Source organism: Opisthocomus hoazin, chromosome 24 (assembly GCF_030867145.1).
Source record: "Opisthocomus hoazin isolate bOpiHoa1 chromosome 24, bOpiHoa1.hap1, whole genome shotgun sequence".
NCBI lineage: Eukaryota > Metazoa > Chordata > Aves > Opisthocomiformes > Opisthocomidae > Opisthocomus > Opisthocomus hoazin.
The window spans coordinates 6,635,236-6,661,463 of NC_134437.1; the positions used below are offsets into that span (position 1 = coordinate 6,635,236).

Sequence of the window (26,228 nt, forward strand, 5' to 3'; positions counted from 1 at the left end):
AGGATCGGGCCCCGGCGGGCGGGAAGGGGTTAACGCTGGGAGCGCAACGGGCTGGGGTTGACACTGGGGAGGCAGGCGGGGCTCCCGGCGCCTGATTGGCCTCAAATCGCATCCAAAAGTGGGTTGGTGGTTTGGTTTGGGTTTGGTTTTTTTTTAATTTTTTTTTTTTTCTCTCTCCCCCCTTCTCCGCTTCTTCTTCTTCTCCTTTTTTTTTTTTTTTTTTTTTTTTTCCTCTTTCTCTTCTCCTCCTCCCCCAGGCTCCGGCTGGGCAGGGGAGGGGAGCGGGGGGGGTGGGGGGGAAACAGCGATCAAAAATAACCCTCTTATGTCAAAGCCGGGGGGGAGTCCGGTATAAATAGAGGCGGCGCGGAGGCTGCGGGGGAGCCGGGCCGGGCGATGGGGCGGCGGGCGCTGCTGGGGGGCCGGGCCCCCCTCCACCTGCTGCTGCTGTGCCACGCGTGGGCCCTCCCGCCGCCGCCGGAGACCCCCCCCCCGCTGCTGCCCACCCGCTTGCCCGCTCCCCCGGGGCAGCTGGCCCTCCGCCTGGCCGCCTTCGGCCGAGCCGTCGTCCTCCGCCTCCGCCCCGACGCCGCTTTCCTCTCCCCCCGCCTCCGCTTCCAGCGTCTGGGGGGTCGCCGAGCCCCCCCGGGACGGGGCCCGCCTCGCCGGGGCTGCTTCTACTCGGGAGCCGTCGAGGGGAGCCCCGATTCCCCCGCCGTGCTCAGCCGCTGCGGCGGGGCCGGCTTGCGAGCCGCTTTCCTCCTCGACGGAGCCGCTTACGAGCTGCAGCCCCTCGGGGCTCACCCCCGGCCCGGCCCCCCCTGGAGACGGCCGCACCGCCTCCTCCGCCGCGCCCCCCCGCCGCCGGGACCCCCCCCCGCCGCCGCCGCCGGCCCCCGGCTCCGCCGCGCCCGCCGCTTCGTCTCGCAGGCGCGCTACGTCGAGACGCTGCTGGTGGCCGATGCCTCCATGGTGCGCTTCTACGGGGAGGACGTGGAGGTAAGCGCCCGCCGTGGGTGGCCGTCCGTCCCTCCGTCTGTCTGTCCATCCGTCCGTCCCCATCCATCCATCCGTCAGCCTCTGTCCCCCTCCATCCACCCCCTCTGTCCCCCCCATCCATCCATCCATCCATCCATCCCCTTCTGTCCCCCTTCCATCCATCCGTCCCTCTCTGTCCCATCCATACATCCACCTCTGTCCCCTCTGTCCATCTACCCCCTCCATCTCCCTCCATCCACCCCCTTCCATCCGTCTGTCCATCTGCCCCTTCCATCTCTGTCCATCTACTCCCTCCGTCTCCATCCGTCCACCTCTCTGTCCCCCCGTCCCCTCCATCCACCCCCTCCATCTCCTCCATCCACCCCCTCCATCCCCTCCATCCATTCTCCTTCCGTCCATCCACCCCTCTGTCGTCCCGTCCTGTCCATCCACCCCTCCGTCCCCCTCCGTTCCCCCTCCATCCATCCATTCCCCATCCGTTCCCCCTCCGTCCATCCGTTCCCCCTCCGTCCTCCTCCGTCCATCCATTCCTCCTCCATCCCTCCGTTCCCCCTCTGTCCCCCTCCATCCCTCCGTTCCCCCTCTGTCCCCCTCCATCCCTCCGTTCCCCCTCCGTCCCTCTCCATCCTTCCGTTCCCCCTCCGTCCCTCTCCATCCCTCCGTTCCCCCTCCGTCCCTCTCCATCCCTCCATTCCCCCTCCGTCCCCCTCCATCCTTCCGTTCCCCTCCACCCCCTCCACCCATCCCTCCGTCCTGTCCACCCATCCCTGTGACCCCCCCATCCCTCCATCCCATTCCCTCCCATCCCGCTTTGCCCCGCTCTCCTGCCCGGCCCCAGGGACACCGGGGCAGAGCTGGGGACGGGGCGGGGGACCCTGGCTCTGTCCCCTCCATCCCTCGCTGCGCAGGGGCTGCGAATCCCCGCGGCGAAGGCTGCGGGGTTGCTCCGTGGGCTTGGGGACATCCACGGGCTGGACACCGCCGTGTCCCACCGGCCCGGTGTCCCCGTCGGTGAGGGACGGAGCGGGTTAACGCGACGGGGGAAGAGCCGCGCTGCGCAGCCATGGGCTCAGCTCCCTGCCGGGTGGGAGCTGGGGCCAAAAAATAAATAAACCGGGGGCTGAGTAATGCGCGGTCCCGCTCCGAGCCACCTGTTAGCGGCCGAGCAGATGCGCCAACAACCCTTTCCCCCGGCCACCCCTGCCAGAAACGCTCCCCCTCCTCCAACCGAGACCCTGCCCGTGGAGACCCCCGGGGATGGAGATCCCAGCCTCTCGGCCCCCTGCCTCCATCCGCAGGGCTGCGGACCCACCGCTTCCATCCCCACCGGGTTGTTTTTCCCCCTGTCTCTTGCCAAGCCAGCTCCCCGCCACCATGCTCCCCGCGGGGACACGTCCTCGGGTCCCAATTCAGGTTTCGGCAGCCTGGCTTTGCCGTTTCTGCCGGCTTTGTCCTTCCCCCGAGGGCTTCATCCAGCTCCTCCGCTCCCACGGAAGCAGTGTTTGTGATTTAACTTCGAGAAACGCGAAACCTTGGAGCTCCAGCTGATTCCAGCTGCTCGGCGTCACCCAGGTCGCGTCCCTTGCTGGGTTTTGCTTGCGTGCCACCGAGCCGGGCTGGCACGAAGAGAGGGCAGAGGGGCAAGGAGCGATGTTCGCGCTTGGTGACAACCCCGCCACCTCCCCAGAGCTCAGAGCAGTCAAAAGCAGAGATTGCAATGGAGTAACCTGAATTTTTAAGCAACAGGCGTATAAAGAGTGGTAGAAAGGACTCCCTGAGTAACGTGAAGTTTCGCCAAGAGGACAGGAAAAATGGTTTATTGCACCTTCTGCAGCCGGGCGAGCACCCGAGGGCTCGGAAGCAGCAGCAAAAATGCAGGGAGAAGCACGGTTGCTGCTACCTCAGGAGACCAGATAGCCATCTCCTGTCTCCCTAAGCACCTAGGTTTTGTGGGCCAACAAGAGGTGATGGCTTGCCCAAGCTGGTGAGACCTTAGAGAGCGGACTAGGAGATGCCCGGGGAGTAGAAATGTTGAGTCAGAAGAAACCACGTTTATAGAGTGAGCTTTCTTCCCGTAACCGCACTTTAATTACCAAATATTTATTAAAGGTCACGAGCATTGTTTGTATTCCCAGTTATTTTCTTGCATAAGCTGTAACAGCTCAAGTACAAGACGGTCACCATAAGATGTGTTCAAGCATTGCAAGTTATAATCAGTGTCATGCTGTTGCTAGGAAGATGCTCTTAATGACTTATTTCTAATCAATCCTAGCCGTTACAGCTCAGCTGTTAACCTCATTTAGATAACAAGAGCTCAATTCCACCTCCATCAATCCTCCTGTAAACCAGGAGGAAACGATGAGGCGAGGGCAGAACCGGACCTGAAATTTGGGGGTTTAATCGTTCTTCTGGCTTGGTGTTTGGGGAGGGCGTTCGCAGCGGGACGGTGCTGAGCAGCAACACCTGAGAGGGGCAGGCGGGTCCTGGAGGACTTGGCAGGATGGGACCTGCAGTGATTAGGAAGAGCCCCCTTAAATAGGGCTGGGTGAGAGGCCCCAGCCTGGGCACAGAGGTTACCCTCTTTTTTTTTTTTCCTGCTGAGGACTTGAAATGCTTGGGGGGGAAAAAGAATAAAAGGGCAGTGAGCATCCCTAAGAGAATTAAGTGGGGGGTTTGAATGTAGGGAAACTGAGGCAGGAGACAGCGTAAGGGCTGATCCCTCTGACGTCCAGGGTGTTGGGGCTGAGCACCTGCACTCGTGGAGATGCTCTGCCAGGCTCGGGGGACGCTTGCCGAGACACCGAAAGCACTGGGCGGTTGCGAAACCCGGCCGCAGCATCCCCAGCCAGCTGGCAGCAGCGGCGGGTTCCTGCGGTGGGATTTCTCCGGGCTCTTGGGCGTGGAGGAGATGCGTTTCCAAGCTTTCCTCTGCAAACATGGTGGCTACCATCTCCTTTTCCTTCCCCCTTCCTCTTGCAAGCGAGGAATCTGCGATCCCCGACTCCAAGAGCTGGTAATGACCGAGGACCACGGCAAAATGAGATCGGTCTGGGATTCCTCGCCTGGCTTCTGTGGTTTTTCCAGGCAGATTTACGAGGTTTTAGGAGCGCTGCTGCAATCCCTTCCCTCTAAGAGCAGGCGGGTGCTGGAGCGTGCGGCACGGGGCACTGCTGGGGTCCCGCTGCTGGCTCTCTGACACCGGGACCGACCGTCAAAGCGACCTTGGAGGTAAAGCCAAAGCCACCCTGGAGCCTCAGGTCCCCTCGTGTCCGGCTCCCGGGCTCGCTTTAGGATATTTCGCAGCTTGAGCGGGTGAGTTCGCTTAATCCCTTGACAAAAGGAGCCGGCCCCTCCTGAGCCCATCCCAAAGGCGACCCGGGGTGGGATTAAAGGGGATTTTTCCAAAGCAAAGGGGAACCCGCGCTGATGCTGTCATCCACCAGCATTCCTGGTGCTTTCCCTCCGGGATTTGTCCCCCAGCTGGAACCCCAAGCTTGCATCCGCTTCGGTGCAAGGGCTCGGAGGACCGGGCAGCCTCCCTAAAATACTCCCCTGGCCGATGCACTCGCTTCCTCGCGTTGCCCCGTGATGTTCAACAGCTGCCGCGTCTCAGCCCTGCTTCTGGCACGGTGACCGCCGATGATCGAGGGTTTCGGTACGGGAAGCGCGGTGGGAAGGGAGCCGGCTCCCACCCAAGCAGCCCGGGAGCAGTTGCTCCTGCCCCGGGATGTGCTCTCGGAGTGGGGTTTTGCTTCGTGTTCTTCCACGCTTGTGAAGAGGTGGTGGCGGTCCTGCGTGTGCCTCAGTTTCCCCAGCCCTGAAAAGGGGTGATTGCTGCTCTTGTGGGTCAGCCTCAAATATCCAGCGAAGAGGGAGAGAAAAGGGGAGGAAAAAACTCAAGTGATAAACAGAAAAGGGATGGGGCAGAGAGCTGGGGAGGTGGGAGGGCAGCCAGCCACAGCAGCAGGCTGGCAAGGTGTCCCCCTTGGCCACCACCCACGTTTTTGCAAGGAAATTCTTGGCCCAGGCTTCAATCCACGGGGCAGCCGCTGCGGGTATCCGAGCCGGGGGGCCAGCACGCAGATGTCACTTCGGGGGAGAGACGCAGGCTGGGATATGTTTTTACCAGTTGTTGTTTTTTTTTTTTTTAAAAGCTGGGCAGCCCTCGCATCTGACCCGGTGTTTGCTTCCTTCCATCTGTCTGCACTCCAGAAATCTCAGCATTCCTTTTTTTTTTTTTTTATTTCCCCTTTTCCCCACCCCTACAGAAATGTTGGCTTCTAGGGAGAAAAGAAGGAGGGGTGGGAAATAATCCTGAACAAACAAACTGACCTACAGCCCCAGGTCGGGTTGAGCATTAATCTCCGGGGCTGGGAGGCGAGTTGTGCTGGGGTGTTGCGCGGGTGCTCGCTGCCATCCTTCGGCGCTGGGTGGGTCCGGCGATATTAGATCAGTGTGTGCATACCACAATAACAGTTAGTGTCTGTGTGAGAGCAGTTTCTCCCCCCAAAAAAGAATAAGAATTTTTAAAAAGCCCCAAACAAACAACAGTTTGGGGATTTCCGCAGGCTTCAGCTTCCGAGTGGTTCCCACGGAGGAGAATGTAGGCAGAGGTTTTGCAAGAACCTGTTTCGGAAATTTAAATCCTTCGGCGTTATCAGGTTAAAAACAACCACTTCAGTTCCCCAGGCTCTGATTTGTATTTGTTTTTTCTGCTGCTAACCCTCGGCACCGGCTGTTTGCCGCTGGCAGTCTGGTGTTGGGCGATGCTGGTGGTACCCGTACGCGCCCGGCTCGGGGCTCTCCCAGAAGCAGTGATGCCATGGCAGGAGGGATATCAGAGCTGCTGTAATGCAGGTGCGTCGGACAAAAGGCATCCCACCCTCATTTGGGGGGAGAAATGGGTGGAATTTGATCCTCCTGAGATGAGAGAGAGAGACAAGGATTCCAGTCGGGGGGAAAAAATAGGGTGGCTCAGCTGTGATGCTCGTGCCTGGCCTTGGGAGACCTGCGTGGGTCAGAGGAGGGATGCTCCCGCCATCCTTTCAGGCTTGGGCTGGTGTCTTCTCCCCCCAGAGCAGGTAAAGGGCTGATTTCCCTGTTTTATTTATCAGTCGGACAGAAATCCTGCCAAGACCTCCTGGGGCTCTGGTTGGAAATGGCAGCGAAGCGCCCTGCGCCCGCCGTGCTGCGGTGCCTTGCAAGGAGGCAGAAACCAGACCGTGTGCGCCCTTGGGTTCCCCAAACCCCGTGGCTGCCCCGTATCTGGCTTGGAAAGGCGCGGGGAGGATGGGACGAGCGGGATTCAACTCGCCCTTGGCCGAAAGCGCTCAGCTAGCCTCTCCTGAGCCCTGGGGGTCCTGTAATTTGCTTTTGGCCCCAGCTCCCAACCCTCGGCCGAGCCAAGGCGCTGCAGGTGGATTGCTGCTCTCCTCGGAGCGGTCGGGGTGTCCATCCGAAACCCAACCAACTCCCGCACGGTCCGGGGATGGGTATAAATAGACACCAGATGGTGGAACAAGTGAATTTGACCTTTTAATCTGCACTAAATAGCTGTTTGTTCGGTTTGCTATTCCATCTTCGCTTTCCAGGCAGAGGGAAGGCGGACGGGTGTTTTCCGAGTCCCTCTGTTCCTGCTGCTGAAAGGGTTTCTTGGCTGAGGATGCGAGGGTTGAGGGTCCTGGGGGATTTGCAGTGGGGACTGAGAGCTCCCAGCTAACGACTGCCAGGATGGAGAGAAACCTGCCATGGGTTGGTAAAGGACGGGGCAGGATTTGCTCCCTTGGAAGCGATGGGTGATCCCGTGACGCGCAGCTCCAGCGTAGAGCACCCTTCTAGGTCTCCACAGGCATCGTTTTAGGAAGGCTTTGTGATATTTTTAGGAAGTTTTCCAACAGACTCTCCCCACGGGGTAAGCAATTCCCCTGGTCCCCTGGAGCAGCCGCTTGCGGGGATCTCGCCCTGGGTTTCTTGCCTCGGCGGTGACTTCTCCGTGGCATTTGTTGCATGCTTCGGGCTGGGATGTGAGTCATGTCGCGGAGATCTGGCCAGTCTAAATAAACCAGGCTGTTCAGCACTCCCATCATCCTTGCTGGGGTCTGCCCTGGGATAATGAGCCGGGGAGGACTTGGGACGCGTCCCGCTGAAGCGAAACATCTGTTTACGTGGGGCTGCCAGCGCCGGGATAAAATGTGGCAGAAAAATTGAAGATGGCCACAACCAGCCTGGGCGAGCGGCTCTGCCCCATGAGCCGCTCTCGGCGCCGCAAACACGGCGTGGCTGATAGGGGAGGGGGGCACCTCCCTACACACCTCCCTCTTTGGGGAGAAAACGGCGTTTTGTGCGTATCGCCGTCCCGACGGCTCAGCGAGCAGAGCCAGCTCCACTCGGGGAAGATGGATTTGGGGTGAAACTCAGCCGTCGGAGAGGGCTTCCGCCGAGTCCTTCCAGTTTAATTAGATACTGGCGCTGAGGGCAGATGGCGGGGTGTGATGCATCTGGGGAGGAGAGAAGCCACTTTCTCTTTCCCAACACCATATTGTGTAATAGCCGCATTTTTTTCGCCTGACTCCGGGGCCGGGAGCGGGTGCCAAGCAGAGGAGGAATTTCGATGCTCCGATAAGATGTTTACATCAGCCAAAACGTCGCTGGCGCGTCTGACGTGTGAAGTAATCTCCGGTTCATCCCAGTCGCCTGAGCAGGGGATGCTGCTGGGTGAAGACTGGGCTGTCAGAGCGCTTCGGCCCCGGTTTGTCGCCGAGGGTGTTGGGTTCAAACCCTCCTGACCGGCGCGGGCAGGGGTTTTACAGCCGTTTTGCACCCACGGGAGGTTGTGCACGAGGTAGCTCCTGCCCCGGGGCAGCGAGGGCAGGGTTAATCCCTTGGGAATATGCAAGAGCACTCGCAGGGACGCGTGAGGTTTTCCCGCAGGGTTTCTGGGTGCAGAGGGTTCGTGGCAGGTGGAGAAGGACACGCAGGGGTGGGCTTGTCCCGCCCGTCCTTCCCGCCGGCGCAAGGTGTAAAGCATCACGTACAGAAAAGGCAGCACTTGGTCCATCAGCGCTGCCTGAATCGGTCTGGATGTGGTGGGCTTCATAAATGAGGTTGATTTCTCCTTTCCTAACCAAAGAAAAAAAGATCCACGTGGCAAAGATTTCACCCTGCCTCTGTCTTCCCCCGCAGAACCACGTCCTGACCCTGATGTCCATGGCGGCTCGCATCTACAAGCACCCCAGCCTGAAGAACTCCATCAACCTGGTGGTGGTGAAGGTGCTGGTGGTGGACGAGGCGGCAGCGGGGCCGGAGGTGTCCGACAACGGCGGGCTCACCCTGCGCAACTTCTGCAGCTGGCAGCAGCAGTTCAACCCCCCGAGCGACCGGCACCCGGAGCACTACGACACCGCCATCCTGCTGACGAGACAGGTCTGGAGGGTGCCTTGGGGATGGTCTGGAGGGGAGAGGAGAGGGGTTGAGGTGTTCTGGGAGGGAGAGGAGGGATCCCACCACCATGCAAAGGATGGAGCTTAGAATCATAGACTCATAGAATCATTAAGGTTGGAGAAGACCTCTAGGATCATCAAGTCCAACCATCAACCCAACACCACCATGCCTGCTAAACCATGTCCTCAGGTGCCATATCTACACATTTTTTGAACGCCTCCAGGGATAGGGACTTCACCACTTCCCTGGGCAGCCTGGTCCAAGGCCTGACCGCTCTTTCAGTAAAGAAATTTCCATAAAGATATTTTTCCTAATATCCAATCTAAACCTCCCCCGGCGCAACAGCAGCTCGCAGCAAAGCAACCGGGGAGCAGTTTGCAGTTGGGTTGCAGAGCCCTGGTGGGTTGCCCAGCTCCGCTCGGAGATATTGGGGGCTACCAAACACCCCTTCGCCCTTGTCTCACCCCCCCTCCTCGGTGCTGCTCCCAAACAGGACTTCTGTGGACACCAAAGCTGCGACACGCTGGGAGTGGCCGATATCGGCACCATGTGCGACCGCAACAAAAGCTGCTCGGTGATTGAGGACGAGGGCCTGCAGGCAGCCTACACCCTGGCTCATGAACTGGGTAAGGCGTCCCTTCCCGGGAGGTTTCTGCTTTTTCAGCCCGATACGGCCAGCCCCGCTGCTGAGAGGGGATGTATCACAGAATCACAGAATGGTAGGGTTGGAAGGGACCTCTGTGGGTCATCTCGTCCAACCCTCCTGCCGAAGCAGGGTCACCTACAGTAGGTTGTAGAGGACCTTGTCCAGGCGGGTCTTGAGTATCTCCAGAGAAGGAGACTCCACAACCTCTCTGGGCAGCCTGTTCCAGTGCTCCGTCACCCTCAGAGGGAAGAAGTTCTTCCTCATGTTCAGACGGAACTTCCTGTGCCTCAGTTTGTGCCCGTTGCCCCTTGTCCTGTCGCTGGGCACCCCTGAAAAGAGTCTGGCCCCATCCTCCTGACCCCCACCCTGCAGATATTTAGAGGCATTTCTAAGGTCCCCTCTCAGCCTTCTCTTCTCCAGGCTGAACAAGCCCAGCTCCCTCAGCCTCTCCTCGTAGGAGAGATGCTCCCGTCCCCTCCTCATCCTCGCAGCCCTCCGCTGGACTCTCTCCAGTAGCTCCTCATCTTTCCTGAACTGGGGAGCCCAGCGCCAGCATCTCCTGGCCGAGTACCCCCCGCCAAGCCTCGGGCAGCGCTGGGGAGCATCTGGCGCTGGCAGAAGGTGGCTTGCGCCAGCAAATGCTCTGAGAAGTCCCCGAGTTGGTGTAAATTGGTGCATTTACCTGATGTGATGAGCTAAGGCGTGGAGCCAAGCGCTTCTTCCCCCTGTTTTGCCGCTCCTAGAGATGCGCTGACTCATTCGAGCCGCCTCGCCCTGCGTGTAACGGGCTGTGCCTTTAAGACAGAGCGAGCACCCACTGTTTTGCTTATTGCTTCTGATTTATTGAACCAAATAGTTTTTGCAGCAATAGGAGCTGCTTGGTAACCAGTAGACCCTCTTGGCTGCCCCAGCCCCATCTGCAGCAGAGCAGGGGCTGGGAGGCTGCGGCTCACGATGCTCTCTGCTCCCCAGGCCATGTGCTCAGCATGCCCCACGATGACTCCAAGACCTGCGAGCGGCTCTTCGGGCCCCTCGGCAAGCACCATATGATGGCTCCTCTTTTCATCCACTTGAACAAGACCCAGCCCTGGTCCCCTTGCAGCGCCATGTACCTCACCGAGTTCCTGGATGGAGGGCACGGTGAGGACCCTCATCGTTCAAAAAAGCCTTTTCCTTAATCGCTCGGGCTCTTTGCGATGCCTGGAGGGGTGCGTGGGATGAAAGGGGGTCAAACCGGACCACAGACAGAGGTTTGGGGTCCCCTGCTTGGTGTAATCTGTGGCGTCAAGCCCTGATATGTCCCCAGCCTAATTCTTGCTCCTTGCCCAGGCGACTGCTTGCTCGATGCCCCGGCCGACCCCCTCGCCCTGCCCGCCGAGCTGCCCGGCCGAGGAGCCCTGTACAGCCTGGACCAGCAATGCCAGCAGATCTTCGGCAAGGGCTTCCAGCACTGCCCCAACACCACGGAGGAGGACATCTGCGCCCAGCTCTGGTGCAGGACCGGCAGCGGGGAGCCCCTTTGCCACACCAAGAACGGCAGCTTGCCGTGGGCCGACGGTACCCCCTGCAAAGCCGGCGGGCTGTGCTGGGACGGCCGCTGCCTGCCGCGGGATGCCCTGAAGCCCCAGGTAACGGGGGACTGGGGACCGATGGGCTGGGGCTCAACCCTTTCACAGAATCACAGAATGGTAGGGGTTGGAAGGGACCTCTGTGGGTCATCTAGTCCAACCCTCCTGCCGAAGCAGGGTCACCTACAGTAGGTTGTAGAGGACCTTGTCCAGGCGGGTCTTGAATATCTCCAGAGAAGGAGACTCCACAACCTCTCTGAGCAGCCTGGGCCAGGGCTCCATCACCCTCAGAGGGAAGAAGTTCTTCCTCATGTTCAGACGGAACTTCCTCTGCTTCAGTTTGTGCCCATTGCCCCTTGTCCTGTCGCTGGGCACCACTGAACAGAGTCTGGCCCCATCCTCCTGACACCCACCCTGCAGATATTTAGAGGCATTTATTAGGTCCCCTCGCAGCCTTCTCTTCTCCAGGCTGAGCAAGCCCAGCTCCCTCAGCCTCTCCTCCTAGGAGAGATGCTCCAGTCCCCTCCTCATCCTCTTAGCCCTCCACTGGACTCTCTCCAGTAGCTCTTCATCTTTCTTGAACTGGGGAGCCCAGAACTGGACACAGTACTCCAGATGGGGCCTCCCTAGGGCAGTGTAGAGGGGAAGGAGAACCTCCCTCGACCTGCTGCCCACACTCCTCCTAATGCACCCCAGAATGCCATTGGCCTTCTTGGCAGCCCAGGGCACGCTGCTGGCTCACTTTGCCCTTCCCAAACCTCTGACACCTGCCATCTCCTTTGGATTTGCCGGATCTGTTTTCTGGGTATCTCTCCTTCAGCAGCTCCTTTCCTTAGTCTTTATTACTGGCAAGCCCAGCTCGTAGGTAAACGTTGCCATGCCTTTAGCGGAGGCATGGGCTGGTCCAAACCAGAGCAAGCAGCTGCAGTTCTGCGATTAAATCACCACTTTTTGCCCTGCTGGGGGAATTAGTGGTGATTTCAGAGTCGGTCGGCAAAGTGCTTAAACCCAAGCTTAATTTTAAGCATGTGAGCAGGCTGGTGGAAGTCAGTAGTAACTTCGTATGTGCTGAAGTGCTTTGCTGGGTCGGGGCCCCGGCTGGCGATGCGGGGAGACGAGCTCGGGGGGAGGTTTCCAGACCTGGGAGCAGGCAGCCGGGGATGGACGGGCTCGGGGAGGGATCCAGCAGCTTCTCATGGCCTCTTGCAGCCGGCGGTGGACGGCGGCTGGGGCCCATGGAGCCCTTGGGGCTCCTGCTCGCGGACGTGCGGCGGCGGCGTGCAGTTCTCCTATCGCCACTGCGACAGCCCCAAGCCCCAGCACGGCGGCAGCTACTGCGAGGGCCAGCGCGCCAGGTACCAGTCCTGCCACACCGACGAGTGCCCGCCGGACGGTAAGCCCAGCCTGGCGAAGCCGCTCATCCGCGCTGCGAAAGGATGCGATTCCCGACCGCGCTCTCACCTCCCTCCCCCCCGTTTCTCCAGCACCCATCACCGTTTCTCCACTCTCCCTTGAATATTCATATTTTTGGGGAGGGCAATAGCTTTCTGCTGGGGGTTGTGATCCCCTCCAGATGGGTGGGAGGTGCGTGGCATCCCTCCTCTGCTTGCACTCCGCTGTCCTCGTCTCGCTCCCGCATCTCCGCGAAGCAGAGGAGGACGGAGGTTCCTGCCGGCTTCCCGCAGCTTTTGGCTCACGTTTTGCCTTTCCTTTCAGGGAAAAGCTTTCGGGAGCAGCAGTGCGAGAAGTACAATGGCTACAACTTGACAGATCTGGAAGGGAATCGCCTGGAGTGGGTTCCCAAGTATGCAGGAGTATCGCCCCGAGACCGATGCAAGCTCTTTTGCCGAGCCAGAGGGAGGAGTGAATTTAAAGTCTTCGAGGCCAAAGTAAGATACTCGGTGATGCTAAGCTGCCCTACTGCCCCGTTTCAGGTCAAATGCCCTAATTGCTCCCCTGCATCCCCCTGCATCATCGTAGGTGATCGATGGGACGCTGTGCGGACCGGAGACCCTCTCCATCTGCGTCCACGGGCAGTGCATCAAGGCTGGCTGCGATCACGTCGTCGGGTCCTCCAAGAAGCTGGACAAGTGTGGGGTGTGCGGCGGCAACGGCTCGACCTGCAGGAAGATATCAGGCTCGCTCAACCGATCCAAGTAAGGGGAGAGGGGGTCTGCAGAGGTGGGCCGTGGGGAGAAAAACCCTCCCCGAGGAGTTCACACCATGAACCTCTCCCCAGGATGTATTTCCAGGGCTGATGTGGGATATAAACAGTTCAATGGCTTTTTCCTGGGCTCGGGGGTGAGGTTCAGTCCTGGGCCACAGAATAACAGAATAGTAGGGGTTGGAAGTGACCTCTGTGGGTCATCTAGTCCAACCCTCCTGCTGAAGCAGGGTCACCTACAGCAGGCTGCACAGGACCACGTCCAGGCGGGGCTGGAATATCTCCAGAGAAGGAGAATCCACAGCCTCCCTGGGCAGCCTGGGCCAGGGCTCCGTCACCCTCAGAGGGAAGAAGTTCTTCCCCGTGTTCAGACGGAACTTCCTGTGCCTCAGTTTGTGCCCATTGCCCCTTGTCCTGTCGCTGGGCACCCCTGAGGAGAGTCTGGCCCCGTCCTCCCGACACCCACACTTCAGATATTTATAAGCATTTATTAGGTCCCCTCACAGCCTTCTCTTCTCCAGGCTGAACAAGCCCAGTTCCCTCAGCCTCTCCTCGTAGGGGAGATGTTCCAGTCCCCTCATCATCCTTGTAGCCCTCCACTGGGTGTTGAGGCGGCCGCTTCCCTCACCCAAGACCTCCGTTGCTTTGCCAAAGAGCTGAATTTCAGGCTTTTGTTGAAAAGATCGGTAGCAAAAGCCCAACGTGTCCAATTTTTGTGCAGTGAGGTGACTCACACAGTCGAATTACATTTCCCAAATGGTTTCCTTCCAGGGAGACAGCTGAAATGGGGCTTCCAGTCTCCTGTGAATTGTTTGTGGCTGGCTAAAGAGAGATTAGCGTGGTAGCTACAGCATCGTGCTGGTGGCTGCAAAACCCTCCCAAATGATGTGCCCAGGGTGCAGAGCCCTCCGCCCGTGGACAGGGCTGGCTTCGCTGCCGTAGTACTTGCCATCTTCTAGAAAAGGCTTCTGAGTTAGTATCAAGTCATATTTTTTAGTCCCAAACACTTCAAAAGAAAGGGAGTAAGGGGAATTTCTCACCAGGGCTGGCAACCGTGGGGCTGTTTGCTTGATTGCGCCGCTCTTTTTCACATGTAATTCAGCAAAATCTTCCAGTTGAGCACACATCTGCCACGACTGCGATATTTCCAGCTCTTGAGCACCCTGGGTGACAGAGAGGTGGCTGCAGAGCCATGATCCCACTCGCCAAATGCCATCCCCTCCAGCAAACTAACCGCATCCCTTTGCCCTGTGCAGATACGGCTACAACGACATCGTCACCATCCCTGCCGGGGCAACCAACATCGACATCAAGCAGCGCAGCCACCGCGGGGTCCGGCACGACGGGAATTACCTGGCCCTGAGGACCCTCGAGGGCAAGTACCTGCTGAATGGAGACTTTGCCATCTCGGCCATGGAGCAGGACATCCTCATTAAGGGGACCATCCTGAAGTACAGCGGCTCCATGACGACCCTGGAGAGGCTGCAGAGCTTCCGACAGCTCCCGGAGCCCCTGACGGTCCAGCTGCTGACCATCGCCAGCGAGGTCTTCCCACCAAAAGTCAAGTATACCTTCTTCATCCCCAAGGACGTCCCTTTCAGCAAGCAAAAAGACAAAGAGAAGAAGTCGGCCAACGTCATCCGACCGATGCTGACCTCCCAGTGGGTCCTGGGCGACTGGTCCGAGTGCTCCAAGACGTGCGGCTCCGGCTGGCAGAGGCGGACGGTGGATTGCCGGGACGTGGAGGGTCAAACCTCCTCTGCCTGCGACAGAGCCCTCAAGCCCGAGGACATCAAGCCCTGCGGAGACGTCCCCTGCCCGCTCTGGCGCCTGGGTCCCTGGTCCCCGTGCTCCCAAACTTGCGGCGAGGGCTTGCGGACGCGCAACGCCTCTTGCATCGATTACACCGGTAAAATCACCGCCCCGGAGAAATGCAGCTCGCCGGGACCACCGCCGGCCACCGCCGCCTGCGTGCTGCGGCAGTGCTGACCCGGGACGGGCTCCCGCGCCGGGGACGCCGGGGCAGGGCGGCGAGGATGCCGCCGGCTCGCTCGCCAGGCGAAAAACCACTCTCCAGCGGTTCATCCCCACCCCATCGACATCTACCTCAGAGGGGGGAATAACAGCGGCAAAACGGGGAGGAATCACTTCTTTTCCTTGCTTTCTTCCTGCCTTTCTTTCTGGCTGGCCGCTCGTAGGCGAGTTGTCAAGCGTGTCTGCGGGGTGTTTCCGAAGAGCTGTCGCTCAACGCGGTTGCGGACGCCGTTTGTAAGGATCGCTGGGGTTTTGATGCTGGAAGAACCTGGCTTTGCCGTTGCTCCATCCCAGCCGCCGGTCGAGGAGGTCCAGGGTGGGTGGCTTTGCTGATAAAATCAGGATCCCTTTGCCAAAGGCTTGGATTAGGTTGCCGTCCCCTCTCGGTGTGGGTGTCCTTGAGCTTGAGGAGCGTTCTCTTGGCTGTGGGTTTGGCTTGGGAGATGAATCACTCATCTGGCTGTGGGAACGAGCCGAGGGCCAGATCCTGGCAGGCATCGGGCAGGAGGACAGGCGAGATGCTCACGGCGGTGTCCGCTGGGTTTATAACCAGCAAGGTGACAAACCTCTGCCTCCCAACACCCCCAGCGTTACTCCTAAAGCGGCAACCCCATGCCTGTAAAACCAAAGCTTAATTACACCTGACCTGGCTAGCGGGGCTGCCATGAGGGTTAATTAATTGCTAATTCCGCAGCGCTCTGACTGTGAAATGCCTGTTGCGATACCCCGTCGCCCCTCTGGAGCGGACCCTCGAGCCTGGCAGTGTTTTCTCTCCTGTCCTTGGCTTTCAGTCAGCTGTAGGCTCATTTTCTCAGCTCTGGGTTAATTTTGGAGATTACCTGGCTCGCAGCAGCAGGGCTGAGCTCAGGATCTGCAGATGCTGAGCTTCTCCCCTGCCCACCGTGGTGCCCAGTGCTGCTCTTCACCTCTGCTTTCCCGGGATATGTGAAGATGCTCGGATCCAGTGCCCGGCTCCAGCCTTGCTTGAGCAATTCCCGGTCTAAAACCGAGCCTGGCAAGGCTGGAGCTCTTCCTTCCCGGCGTGTCTGGCCCCGGTGCAGATGGCTGCTCAGTCCCTGAGCTTTCCCCCTCTCGAAGCGATCACCGTCCGTGTGCTGGCGGCAGCTGGTGCCTGGGGAGCGGGGATGGAATTTGGGAAGGTTTTGCCATTGCTGGGTGAGAGATTTGGTGTCTCCAGGCTCCTCTCTTGATGTCCCTCGCTGCATCCCTGCAGATGCCTGTACCCTGCCATGGCTCCCTTTTCGGCAGCAAAATGTTGAATTTCCAGCGGGAAGAGCCCTTTTCTCACAGGAAGGGGAGAAGGGCTGGAGGAGGAGGACTTGGATTTGCAATGTCTGAGCTTCCCCGTTTGCAGTTGTGGAGCAAATCCTTTTTCTTGTCTTTCTTGCCTGATCTAAGCTCCCGTGAGACCCTTTTCTCAAGAGCCAGGCAGGTTTGGGATGGGACTGTGGGATGAACTGCTTGTCCAAAGCCGTGCCAGGAACCCAAAAGTTTATTTGAAAACCTGAGATATTCAGCTTTTATCTCCCATAGGTTACTCCTATTGAAACCAAGGGGCTACAGCCAGTGACTGAGGGTACCAAGAGCTTGGCCCTTTTTTTTTTTTTTCAGAAAAGAAAAAAAAATTAATCAAGGCCAGCTGCAGAGTTTGGATGCAGAGCTGTTTGGGCTGTCATTCAGACCTACCTTCGGGCAGTGTTCTCTGTCTGCTAATTAATCTCCAGGAATTTAAGCCCTCTCTCTCTCTAGCAAATAGCTGGATGCTAAAGTCACGTAGCCTTGCAGGGTTATTTTCTTTTTCCCCTCTGAGCCTGCGAGGGTTTGAACTTTAAGGCCAGCGTGTGTCTCCTCTCCAGCGTTGTAACCAAGCATTTAAGGTCGGTTAGAAATTCCAACCTGAGACGGTGCTGAGGAAAACGGCCGCATTTATCCCACAGGAGTCGTGCACGCGAAGGGTCTCTCCAAGTTTTTTATATTTGCCGCGCTGTTGCTTCACCAGAGCTTCCTAGATGCAAAAACTCCCTGCTGCGGGCAAATCCTGCTGCTTTTCCAGCAAGGAGGAGGCTGGGGAACCCGCTGGGGGACCGCAGGCGGCGATGCTCGGTTGAGGGGTCTGGGTGATGGTAAGTGGGATTCCTGCCCCAGCCTTCCCGTAGAAACACGTAGCCTTTCCGCTGATTTAAGTCAAAGAGGTTATATATTAGGATATATATATGTATATATATGTTTCCCTTCAGTGAAGGATTGTAGCAATGTACTGAGCCTCTTGTGTTAGGTATTTATTATAAATTTCTGTTTGGTTTTGTACAGTAGCTGTCTAGAAAGGAGGGGGGGGGGGAAGGGGAAAAAAAAAAAAATAAAGACTGTGTTTTACCATGCTGCTCTCACTCCGAAACCCGCAGCAGGGTCGGAGAGGGGACGTCTCTGCTCATCGTGTCACCACTTCGGTACGTGGCTGGGGTCTCCCTCCTCCCTGGTGCCCCCAAATCAGGGTGCGATGGCCAACCGAGCTGTGTAAGCATAACAAACCCAGCCCAAATTCAGCTTTGGACTTTCATTGTAACGGGGAGGGGGGAGGGATATAATTTTCTGGTTTTTAGCCTTTTGTTTGTATTTGTTTTTAACTTTGAGAACAGTCTGTTTGACTCTGCCTTTACCCCTTCAATAAAGGATTTCCTGCCTCTTATCCCTTTGCATTTGTCTGTATTTGCACTTTTCTTAGGACTGATTTTATCTCCATAACAAGAGCAATACTTGAAATCTCCCTTTTCCATGCTTATTCAGCCTTAAATAAATGGCCAATTCAGTTTTAAGACGCTAAACCAAACCATTACATGACAGAGTAGACAAAACCCAGGGAGCAAAAGTTATTTCTCAGAAATTTTGAATAGTCTGTTTTGCAGACTGTTTATGAGCACCTGCCTCCTCTCTATCCATGCATAAATATAGATAATTCTGCTGCTTCCTAGGAGGACGTACAGCCCAAACAGGGCTAAAACAGGGGGCATGCTGGCTCTGTCGCTTAGCTCTATAATAAACGTGGATAGTGGGAGCTTGGTGCTGTCTCTCTAGGTGCGGCGCTGCCTTCTGAAACACAGGATCGCTGAAATTTGGGATGTGGCAACGCAGACCTGGAGCTATCTCACCGGAATGAGCGTGGGTTCATTACACGGTAATTTGGGTATCTTTGCTCGGGTCAAATAGGCTCTGCTGCTAGATGTCCTAGGTGAAAGAGCGGCCCGATGTTGAGTAATGGCTGTGGTTTAATTGCTGTGTATTGGTGATTTCCATCCACTGACGGAGCCAGAAAATGATGCTGCTGTAGCTGGGCAGCCTATATTTAGCCCCATGGGAAGGCAAGGGAAAGGGTTAATGCATCGCCACGGGACGTGTCGCTACGTTAATGGGCACAGCGACGCATGCCACCCTATTTATAACCAGGTGTGACATTCATTTTAGATGGCTTCCCTTGGCGCCCGTACAGCCGTGCCCCGGGTTCCAGCTCATTAAGGCTGCAGCCTGCCCCGGCTTTTCCCTCACCTGTTTTTTTTTTTTGTTGTTGTCATGGGTTGGAGTTGAATAATTGGAATGTTAAACAATGCCAAAGGCTTCGGGACGTTACTGGGTAGGAAAAAGCCCTGAATTAATCGTAGCAGCATAACCATCATAATTTAACTTTTAGAAAAGAATAGTGGGATGAAAAAAATAAACTTTGGGGGAGCTTCTCTGTCACCATATCCACGATGGTAGCCCAGAGGCAACGGGGACCAGCGGGCAGAGAGATGCATTTCTCTAGTCCCATCAGGGGGAAAGTATTAGGGTCAACCCATGGCTGGACCCTCCACCCCGTGCTGCAAATAGTGCTGCTCCCCAGTCAGGAGTAATTGTATTTTATCGGTGTATTTCCTCGTCTACGGCACTTTCGGAGGACGTAGGATGCCACAGGCTGCTCGCCCTTGCGTGAACATCACCAGGTACGTGTTGGAACGGTGGTTTGCCCTTTTGTTCCCGAACCTCCTCCCTCCAAGGGCTGGGCTCTCCTGATCTCCAGCCCAAGTTATTCTGGGATGTTTGCTGCCCCTTGTCCTTGTGCTAACGCTGCTCTTTAACAGCTTTTCTCTCTCCTTGGTTTGTATTTCCCCTCACCTGTGTTTGCAGGCAGGAGTTGTGTCCTCTTTCATCCTCATTTTGCTAAACTCGGGAAGCCAAGCTCTGTAGGATCAGCTCGTAAAACATCCTCCTGCTGCTGCTGGAGACTGCATGAATCTGAATTTATTGTCCCCAGACAGAAGTGGCCACAGTGTCCCAGCAAGGTCACACCAGCACCTGCTGTTCCAGCCACAAATCCTTCCTTACTCCTGAGGGAAACATCCTTCTTGACATGTCCTAGGACCATTAATGTCCCTTTTCCGCTGTTCTCCTCTGATCAGCTCATCCATCCCGGTCTTACAACCCCTCTGCTCTTTTAGATCCCTCTTTCTCCACCCAGCTACCTGTTAACTCCATCTTCAGTCTCGCAAGCAAGCGTTCTGATTCCGGGAGCTCCTGAGCAATGGCATTTCAGAAGGTCCGTTGCAATTCAGAGCATCTAGAAAACGGGCTCCTCTCCTAAACCGCCTCCTTCAGCCTCCTCTCCCAGCGGCCAGGATGCTTGAAGCCCTGGGACTGCACTCGCTGAGGAACCGGCAAAGCATTCCTGGGTCTGGAGAGGACGTAAACCCCAAATCCTCCCGGTGCCAGGAGTAAATCAGGGGTTGCCAATGAGTCTGCAGCATTGAGCTAAAGCAAATTAACTGAGCGCCAGAGACCGCAGCAGGCAGGAGAACGGAGAGGAGACGGCTCCTGCACACCGACGGTAAATTAAGGAGTAGGCAGCGAGTCCTCGAGGGTGGGAGCAAAGAGGTTTTTTTCCCTCCGGAGGTGCCGAGGTCAGGGAGAGGAGAGGAAGGCTGCGCAGCGAAGGTGTTGCTTGCTTTGGGTGTTGATGGATGTGTGCTGCCAGGAGCAGGAAAGCAGGCTCCTAACAGCACGGGAGCTGCTCCAGGAGCTGCTGAAGCGAAGGGAAACGTAGCCCAGAGGCTGCGGGAAGAGGGTAAACCAGCCTCCAGCCAGGAATCGCACGCTCAGGTTGCTCGAATGGGGTAAGCAAGGGCGAGATTCAAGGATTAAAGCGAAGGATCAGACGCCGGGGGTGGACACGGGGGATGCAGCTGGGTGTCTTCTGTGTGGCTGGGAAACCACGATTTCCCTGCAGACAGACAAAGGGGGGACCTTGCAGCCTCCAGCCGCAGCCATCGCGCTGCAGACGGGACCCTCTTCCTCGCAGCAGCTGCTGGCAGCGAGCCCCGAAGGCGATGCAAAGCATCACCGGCTCCGGGCCGTTTGCATCCCATTTCAAAGCTGGAGGTGGAGGCTAGGAGTCCTCCTCCATGCTTCGTTCTCGTTTTCCCACCGGTGTTTTATACCCATCAAATTCCAGCCAGTTCAGCCAAGGGGCTCCTGGGGTCCCTGCATGTCCCCACAAAGGTGCAGCAGATGCACAGAGCAGATTTGCCACCAAATTACTCAGGGTTTACGTCAGTGTTTCTCCATCTGCGTCCACGAATCGAGCTCACCATGTTGTAAAATGTGCAGAAGAGCAAATCCGCTGGCTGGGAAAACACCGGGAGTCAGTATCTCGGCAACTCATCGCAACGCCTCTCACTGAGAAACTCCAACTCTGCAGAAGAAGCAAACAGTAATAAAGGACGACCCGGTAGCTTAGGAAACCCGAGCAGGCGTAAATCACTACGGCACCCTCCCTGATTTACTCCAGCAAACGACACGGCTCTGGGAACCGCTTGGAGAACCTCTTCAGGTATCGAGGGCTAATAAATGGTTATTAAGAAAATAGCCTCTTCTGCTCGAGTGAGGAGAAATTCCTATCGGAGTCAGGGTGGGGAGGCTGACGTGCTCAGAGTGCTCCATATCCCAAACCTATGGGCTTCCTGCATCCAAACGCCCCGCCGTTAATTGGAAACCTAACGAGCCACGCAGAGATGGCGGCCGGGAGCCGGCTGTGCCATCGCGGGAGGTCATAAGAGAGAAGGATAAAGAGGAAGAAATGAAATAAAGGGCTTTTTTTCTTAGCAGGGTTTGAGTCGCTGAAGTCACGGCGGTTTTTCCAGGGGAAATCAACGCGCATGTGTGGGCCAGCTCCCTGCCTTGTGAACGTCGCCGTCCGCAAGGCAGCTCGCTTTCCCATCGGGATCCGGAGGCAAACCCAACCTCCGTCCGCTGATTTGCATCGGCCGAGAATCCCAGCTCCGCTCCGGAGGAAGCCCGGGCATCCCGGCCGGGTACCCGCAGCCCTGACGCCGGCGCCGTGCTTTGTTCCCGGGGTGTTTACCTGGTAGTGAATTAATTCCTTAAAAAGAAGGTCCAGGCGGTGTTTGGTTTTATGGCTTATTTCTTGTTTTTATATTTTAATATTTTATTATTAAACTATGTGGTTTTATGGCTTATTTCCAGGCCACGCGTCGCAGGTTTCAAGGCCGTTTGTTTAAATGCCCTGCTTGGAGGGATTTGGTTATTTCGCTGACGCACGGCAAGGACGCAGACCACGCTGAAGACCACGCTGAATTTTACCGCCTTCCAGACGTGAATTCGGGCTGTTTGGTCCGCGTTTCCCCCCCGTGCAAAGCCCGTGTCCCGCTCGGAGCAAGTCTCAAGCAGGGCGCAAGCACGCGCGACAACCCACGGCGACGACCACGCGCCTCCGCCGCGCTGACCTGGAGGTCTGCTCAGGAAATTGTTAGAAATCGGCATTTCGAAGCAATTCCACAACCCGCGACGCCCACGTCGACGGAGTCAGCGAGAAATGGCGCAGCAAATCCAGCGCCTTCAGGAGCCGGCGTCGGCTCCGCAACGGTTTCGCCTCCGAACTCCCCCTCGCCCAGCTCCATGCTTTTTGGAGCAGCGTTTCGAAGGCGAGGGAGGGCAGCCCAGGTTTCTTCCTCAACCCTCCCCGCCTCGCAAATTATAGAATCATAGAATGGCTCGGGTTGGGAGGGACCTTCAAGATCATCTGGTTCCAACCCCCCTGCCATGAGCAGGCACATCTTCCACCAGACTAAATGACACCGGACTAAATACACTAAATTACGTCTGATTCAAGCTGGAGTTTCGCCCTTTTACTCCCACTTTGCTCCGGAGTGGGTCGCAAAAGAGGACAAACGATGTCAGAGGAGGCGAAAGGAGGATGAAAGCAGCAGAGGGTCCCGACCCTGCAGGTCGCCGGGGCTCTGGCCCTCGTCCCCAGTTTTGCAAGGAATCGTCTCCGGTGGTCCCAGGGCTTTTTGTGACAGTTTGGCCTCGGTGGGTTTTTTTTTTTTGTGTGTGTTTTTTCCCCCCGACAGATCAGTGTGGTGTTTTCCAAAGGCCGGTTTTATATTTTTTTTACTGATGATTAACGTTTTTGGACCGGGGCCTTTCAATCTGCTTCCTGCTGCCATTCACCGAGAGGTTATTGTGAGGGGAAAAAAGCCCAAAATAAACAAAAAAATAATGAAAAAAACCAAAAGAAAAAAACCAAAATAAACCAAAAAAAAAAGAAAAAAACCCAAAATAAACCAAAGAAAACCAAAAAAAAACCAAAATAAACCAAAAAAAACCCCCAAAACCCCAAAATAAACCAAAAAAAAGAAAAACACCCAAGATAAACCAAAAAAAAGAAAAAACCAAAATAAACCAAAAAAAAGAAAAAATCCAAAAAAAATAAAAAACCCAAAATAAACCAAAAAAAAGAAAAAACCCAAAATAAACCAAAAAAAAGAAAAAATCCAAAAAAAATAAAAAACCCAAAATAAACCAAAAAAAAGAAAAAAACCAAAATAAACCAAAAAAAAGAAAAACACCCAAAATAAACAAAAAAAAAATTAAAAAAAACCCAAAGGAAAAAAACCCAAAATAAACCAAGAAAAAATTAAAAAAACACAAAATAAACCAAAAAAAATGAAAAAAAAACAAAAAAAGGAAAAACTCAAACCCAGAAAATAATTTAAAAAAACCCAAAATAAACCAAAAAAAAGAAAAAAATAAAAAAGAAAAAACCAAAATAAACAAAAAAAACCCAAAACAAACAAACAAAAAGGAAAAAATAAACAAAAAAATAATTTAAAAAAAAAAACAGAAAAAACAAAAACTAAAACCCCCCAAACCGCTGTAGAACAAGCGGCGGAGGCAGCGGTCGCGCTCACCCCGTTAAATTACGCCGCGCTCGCCCCCGGTGAGCGCAGGTCTGGACCGAATTATCGGGGCGCATTAACTGGGGACTCGCTAATCCCAAACTGGGGCGGGACGGACGCAAAGCGGGGGGCGGTTTGCGGGATCCTGGGCGCCGGGGGTGCCCGGTGAGGGCAGACGCACGGTGTTTCGCGGTGCCGAGCCCCCCGGGGGTACCCACGCCGCGGGATGCCCGCCCCGGGGCGGGGGGTACGCGCTAGGACCCCGCGCACCCCGGAACGCCCCGACCCCGCCGCGGGGTGCCCGGGCCGGGCCGGTCCCGCCGCCCCGCACCGCGCATGCGCCCCGCTCCCGCGCCGCCGCCGCCGCCCCGCCGCCGCCGCCGCGGTGCATTGTGGGACACAAACAAAGTGCCCGGCCGGGCGGCGCGGCGCGGCGCGCGGGAGCTCCGACCGCCTGAGGGGGAGGCGGCGGCGGCCTCTTCCTCCTCCTCCTTCCCCTCCTCCTCCGCCGCCTCCCGGTCCGCCGACATGGCCCAGGCGCGGCCCCGGCGCGGCCCCAGATAAGGGGGCTCGGCCTCCCGCCAACGCCGGGCCCAGCCGAGCGCAGGTAACTGGGAGGGGGGGTGGGGAGCGGGGAGCGCGGCCGGGCCTGAGGCGGCGGGAGGGGCGGGCCGGAGGCGCGGCGGCCCTTGGTTCCCCTCGGGGGCGGGGGACGGCGCCCACCCCGGGGGAGGGCTTTGCCTGCTGCACCCCCGGGTCCGTCCCCCTCTACCCCCCTCCCCCCCCCGTCGCCGCGTGTTTCCCGTGCCCGGGGCTTGCCCGGCTGCGCCTCGCCCACCCCACGGCGGGGGGGGGTGGTGTCCGTGTCTGTGCCCGTGGGTGCACTCGGCAAAGCACAAAATGTGGTTTCTTTATTTTTTTTTGGGGGGGGGGAGCTGTGCCCTGCCCGCATCCCGGCGGGGTACCTGCTGCCTCCCTCTTCCCCCGCAGCCTGGTGGGAGGAGGAGAGGGATTCCCGCTAGCTGGGAGGCGAAGCTTGCTGTCCCTTTGTTGTTGTTTTTCTGGGGGGTTTGGGGTTTTTTTTTTGGTATTTTCATCCCCTGCCGCAGCCCTTTCCGCATATTCTTTGCTGCCCATCTGCCAGGGTCTGCCGTGCCGCCTCTGCTTGCGCCCGTGTCCGCGCACGGTGAGGGTATCGTACAGCTCATCTGCCAAGATCGTGTTTCTCTGCTCCCCTTCCATGCATGCGGGGTTATTTTCCTATATCCAAACGTAAACATTGACAGATGCTGGGGGGGTACAGTCTGCTGTTTGCTTGCCAAGAGCCTGTTGCCTCCTTTCATACACACGGAGCCAGGGTACCGCTGCCTTCCGAAATCTGCTGTGCTGCTTTCCACACACAGGTATGCTGGGGAATCCCTCCGTGCTTGACCGCCGCGGCCTGTTAAATACCTACACCCCAGGAGGCTTCTTCCTGTCTACAAAAAGCTGTTAAGTTGTTAGTTGTTTTTTTTTTCCACCCGAATAGATATGCAGATACCTTCCAGCAAAGCCCGAGGGACGACTCTTCCCCTCTTCCCAGCCCGTCTCCTGTTTGTGCAGGGGCGTTGGACTAGATGACCCACAGAGGTCCCTTCCAGCCCCAAACCTTGTGTGATTCTGCCCACTGGTGAGGGAGGGTCTGTCTCCTCCCACGTGTATGTGCAGGCACGGGGCTTATCCCGCTGACTGCCGTCCGAAAGCCAGCGCATCCCGCCTTGGGCGCGCTCGTGCACATGGGGAAAGGCGCGGGCAGCGTTTCACCGGTAGCCTTGGGGAGGCAGGCAGCCATTTCTCCTACACCCTTGCAGGGAGAAGCTTTCCACTGGTTGTCCTTTCGTGCCTTGCATGTTCCCACAGACACCCAGCGGCAGCTGTTTCGGTGCCTGCCCCCGGTGCTTCCTGGCTACACGTGCCAGAGAGGTCACCCGTTCTTACCCATTTCTTATCTCTTCTTGGCTGCGCTTCGTGGCTGCCTGTTAACATCTTTCACGACTGAGGCTTTCAACCCTTGTTCTTCACATTCCCTGCTGAGACTGCAGCATGATACAGTCAGGTTAAGCCTGCCTTGGTTTTTTTGCATTGACTTTTGGTTTTTCTTTGCCCAGCAGTCCGCTGGAGTAAAAAGAAGTACTCTCTGTACTTCCTAGGTATCTGCAGATCCCAAGCTGGAAACCACGGGTCTGAAATACATTCGGTTCCTGTTTTCCAGTCACATACATAATTTGTCCAGCCCAGGATTTGTTCTGCATGCTTCTAGAAGTCTCCTGCTTGCATTATTTTCCTTGCGTGAGGTCTCCACCCACGTGGAGAATTTCTTGGGTTTCCCACTTACATGTTTGCCCCTGCATTCTGTCTGTGCGTCTGCCTGACGCGAGGCTTTTCCTTTACCCCTTTTTGAATATTTATTTCGTTTATCCTTGGGGTGTCTAGTACACTTGGCTCTTATTTAGGTGGTGGTCGCCCAGTTCACCTCCTGAGTTGATCCCCGGCTTCTAGGTGTGTGTTTTTGCAGACTGGATGATGTGCTGTTTACCGTGTGCGGGGCACGCCTGCGGCACTGCTCTGCAGGCCCTGCTAGGTGACACCGAGCGGGAACGATGGATGACAGGCCGGCGTCCGAGAGTCTTTTAGGGAATTTTGAATGCAGTGTGCTTTTCTTCTGCCATTGAGGTCTCTTACTGCAGCTTGACGTCTACGTGTAACGCAGATCCGAGGTGTGATGCACCTGGAGACCTTGCCTGGGTTTAAGTGCATCTGTGTAAGGAGATGGAGCCGAACAAGTGTTAACCTGCTAGCCTAGACACAGCTCTACCAGTATAAATGCCTCCATTGATGTCAAGCTGTTTAGACCCGAAACCAGTTACAGTGCTGTGAGTGTCTCTCCCTGGGGACTGCTTCTATTTAAACAGCTGGTTTTAATCCGAAACTTTAATTGGTGCGAACACGCCAAGCAGTCCCTTTCCAGGGGAAGGGAATTTCCAGCCCTACTTCAGTCTCCCCAGGTGGATGTTGCGCGGATGCTGACTTGTCAGGAGGGAGGATCGGGCTCGCTTTCCCACACAGAAAGTTTCACGCTGGTTTTGTTTACA

The 26,228-nt window shown here is 56.7% G+C and overlaps 2 protein-coding genes across 6 annotated transcripts in view; both read left to right on the top strand.

The window, feature by feature from the left end:
• The first annotated feature begins 396 nt into the window (after positions 1 to 396).
• ADAMTS8 (ADAM metallopeptidase with thrombospondin type 1 motif 8) lies at positions 397 to 17,546 on the top strand. The gene is made up of 9 exons (XM_075442458.1): positions 397 to 999; positions 8,182 to 8,421; positions 8,933 to 9,065; positions 10,058 to 10,225; positions 10,415 to 10,713; positions 11,863 to 12,046; positions 12,370 to 12,542; positions 12,634 to 12,809; positions 14,074 to 17,546. Exons 1-9 carry the CDS (start codon positions 397 to 399, stop codon positions 14,804 to 14,806), a joined length of 2,709 nt encoding a protein of 902 aa, XP_075298573.1. The 3' UTR covers positions 14,807 to 17,546.
• A 4,609-nt stretch (positions 17,547 to 22,155) lies between these two features.
• Positions 22,156 to 26,228, top strand: part of ZBTB44 (zinc finger and BTB domain containing 44) — a 42,493-nt gene continuing 38,420 nt past the window's right edge. For 4 of the 5 annotated variants that reach the window (XR_012766119.1, XM_075442394.1, XM_075442397.1 and 1 more), the window contains exon 1: positions 23,504 to 23,704. The gene's annotated coding sequence lies outside the window, so the exon portion shown is untranslated. Of the gene's footprint in view, positions 22,229 to 23,503; positions 23,705 to 26,228 lie in introns of those variants that run through there. The other variant, XM_075442396.1, reaches the window with a different exon arrangement.

Coding starts and splice junctions, on each gene's coding strand:
- ADAMTS8 (XM_075442458.1), top strand. CDS start 397: ATGGGGCGGCGGGCGCTGCTGGGGGGCCGGGCCCCCCTCCACCTGCTG. Junction 8,422..8,932: donor CCATCCTGCTGACGAGACAG/GTCTGGAGGGTG, acceptor GCTCCCAAACAG/GACTTCTGTGGACACCAAAG. Junction 9,066..10,057: donor CACCCTGGCTCATGAACTGG/GTAAGGCGTCCC, acceptor TCTGCTCCCCAG/GCCATGTGCTCAGCATGCCC.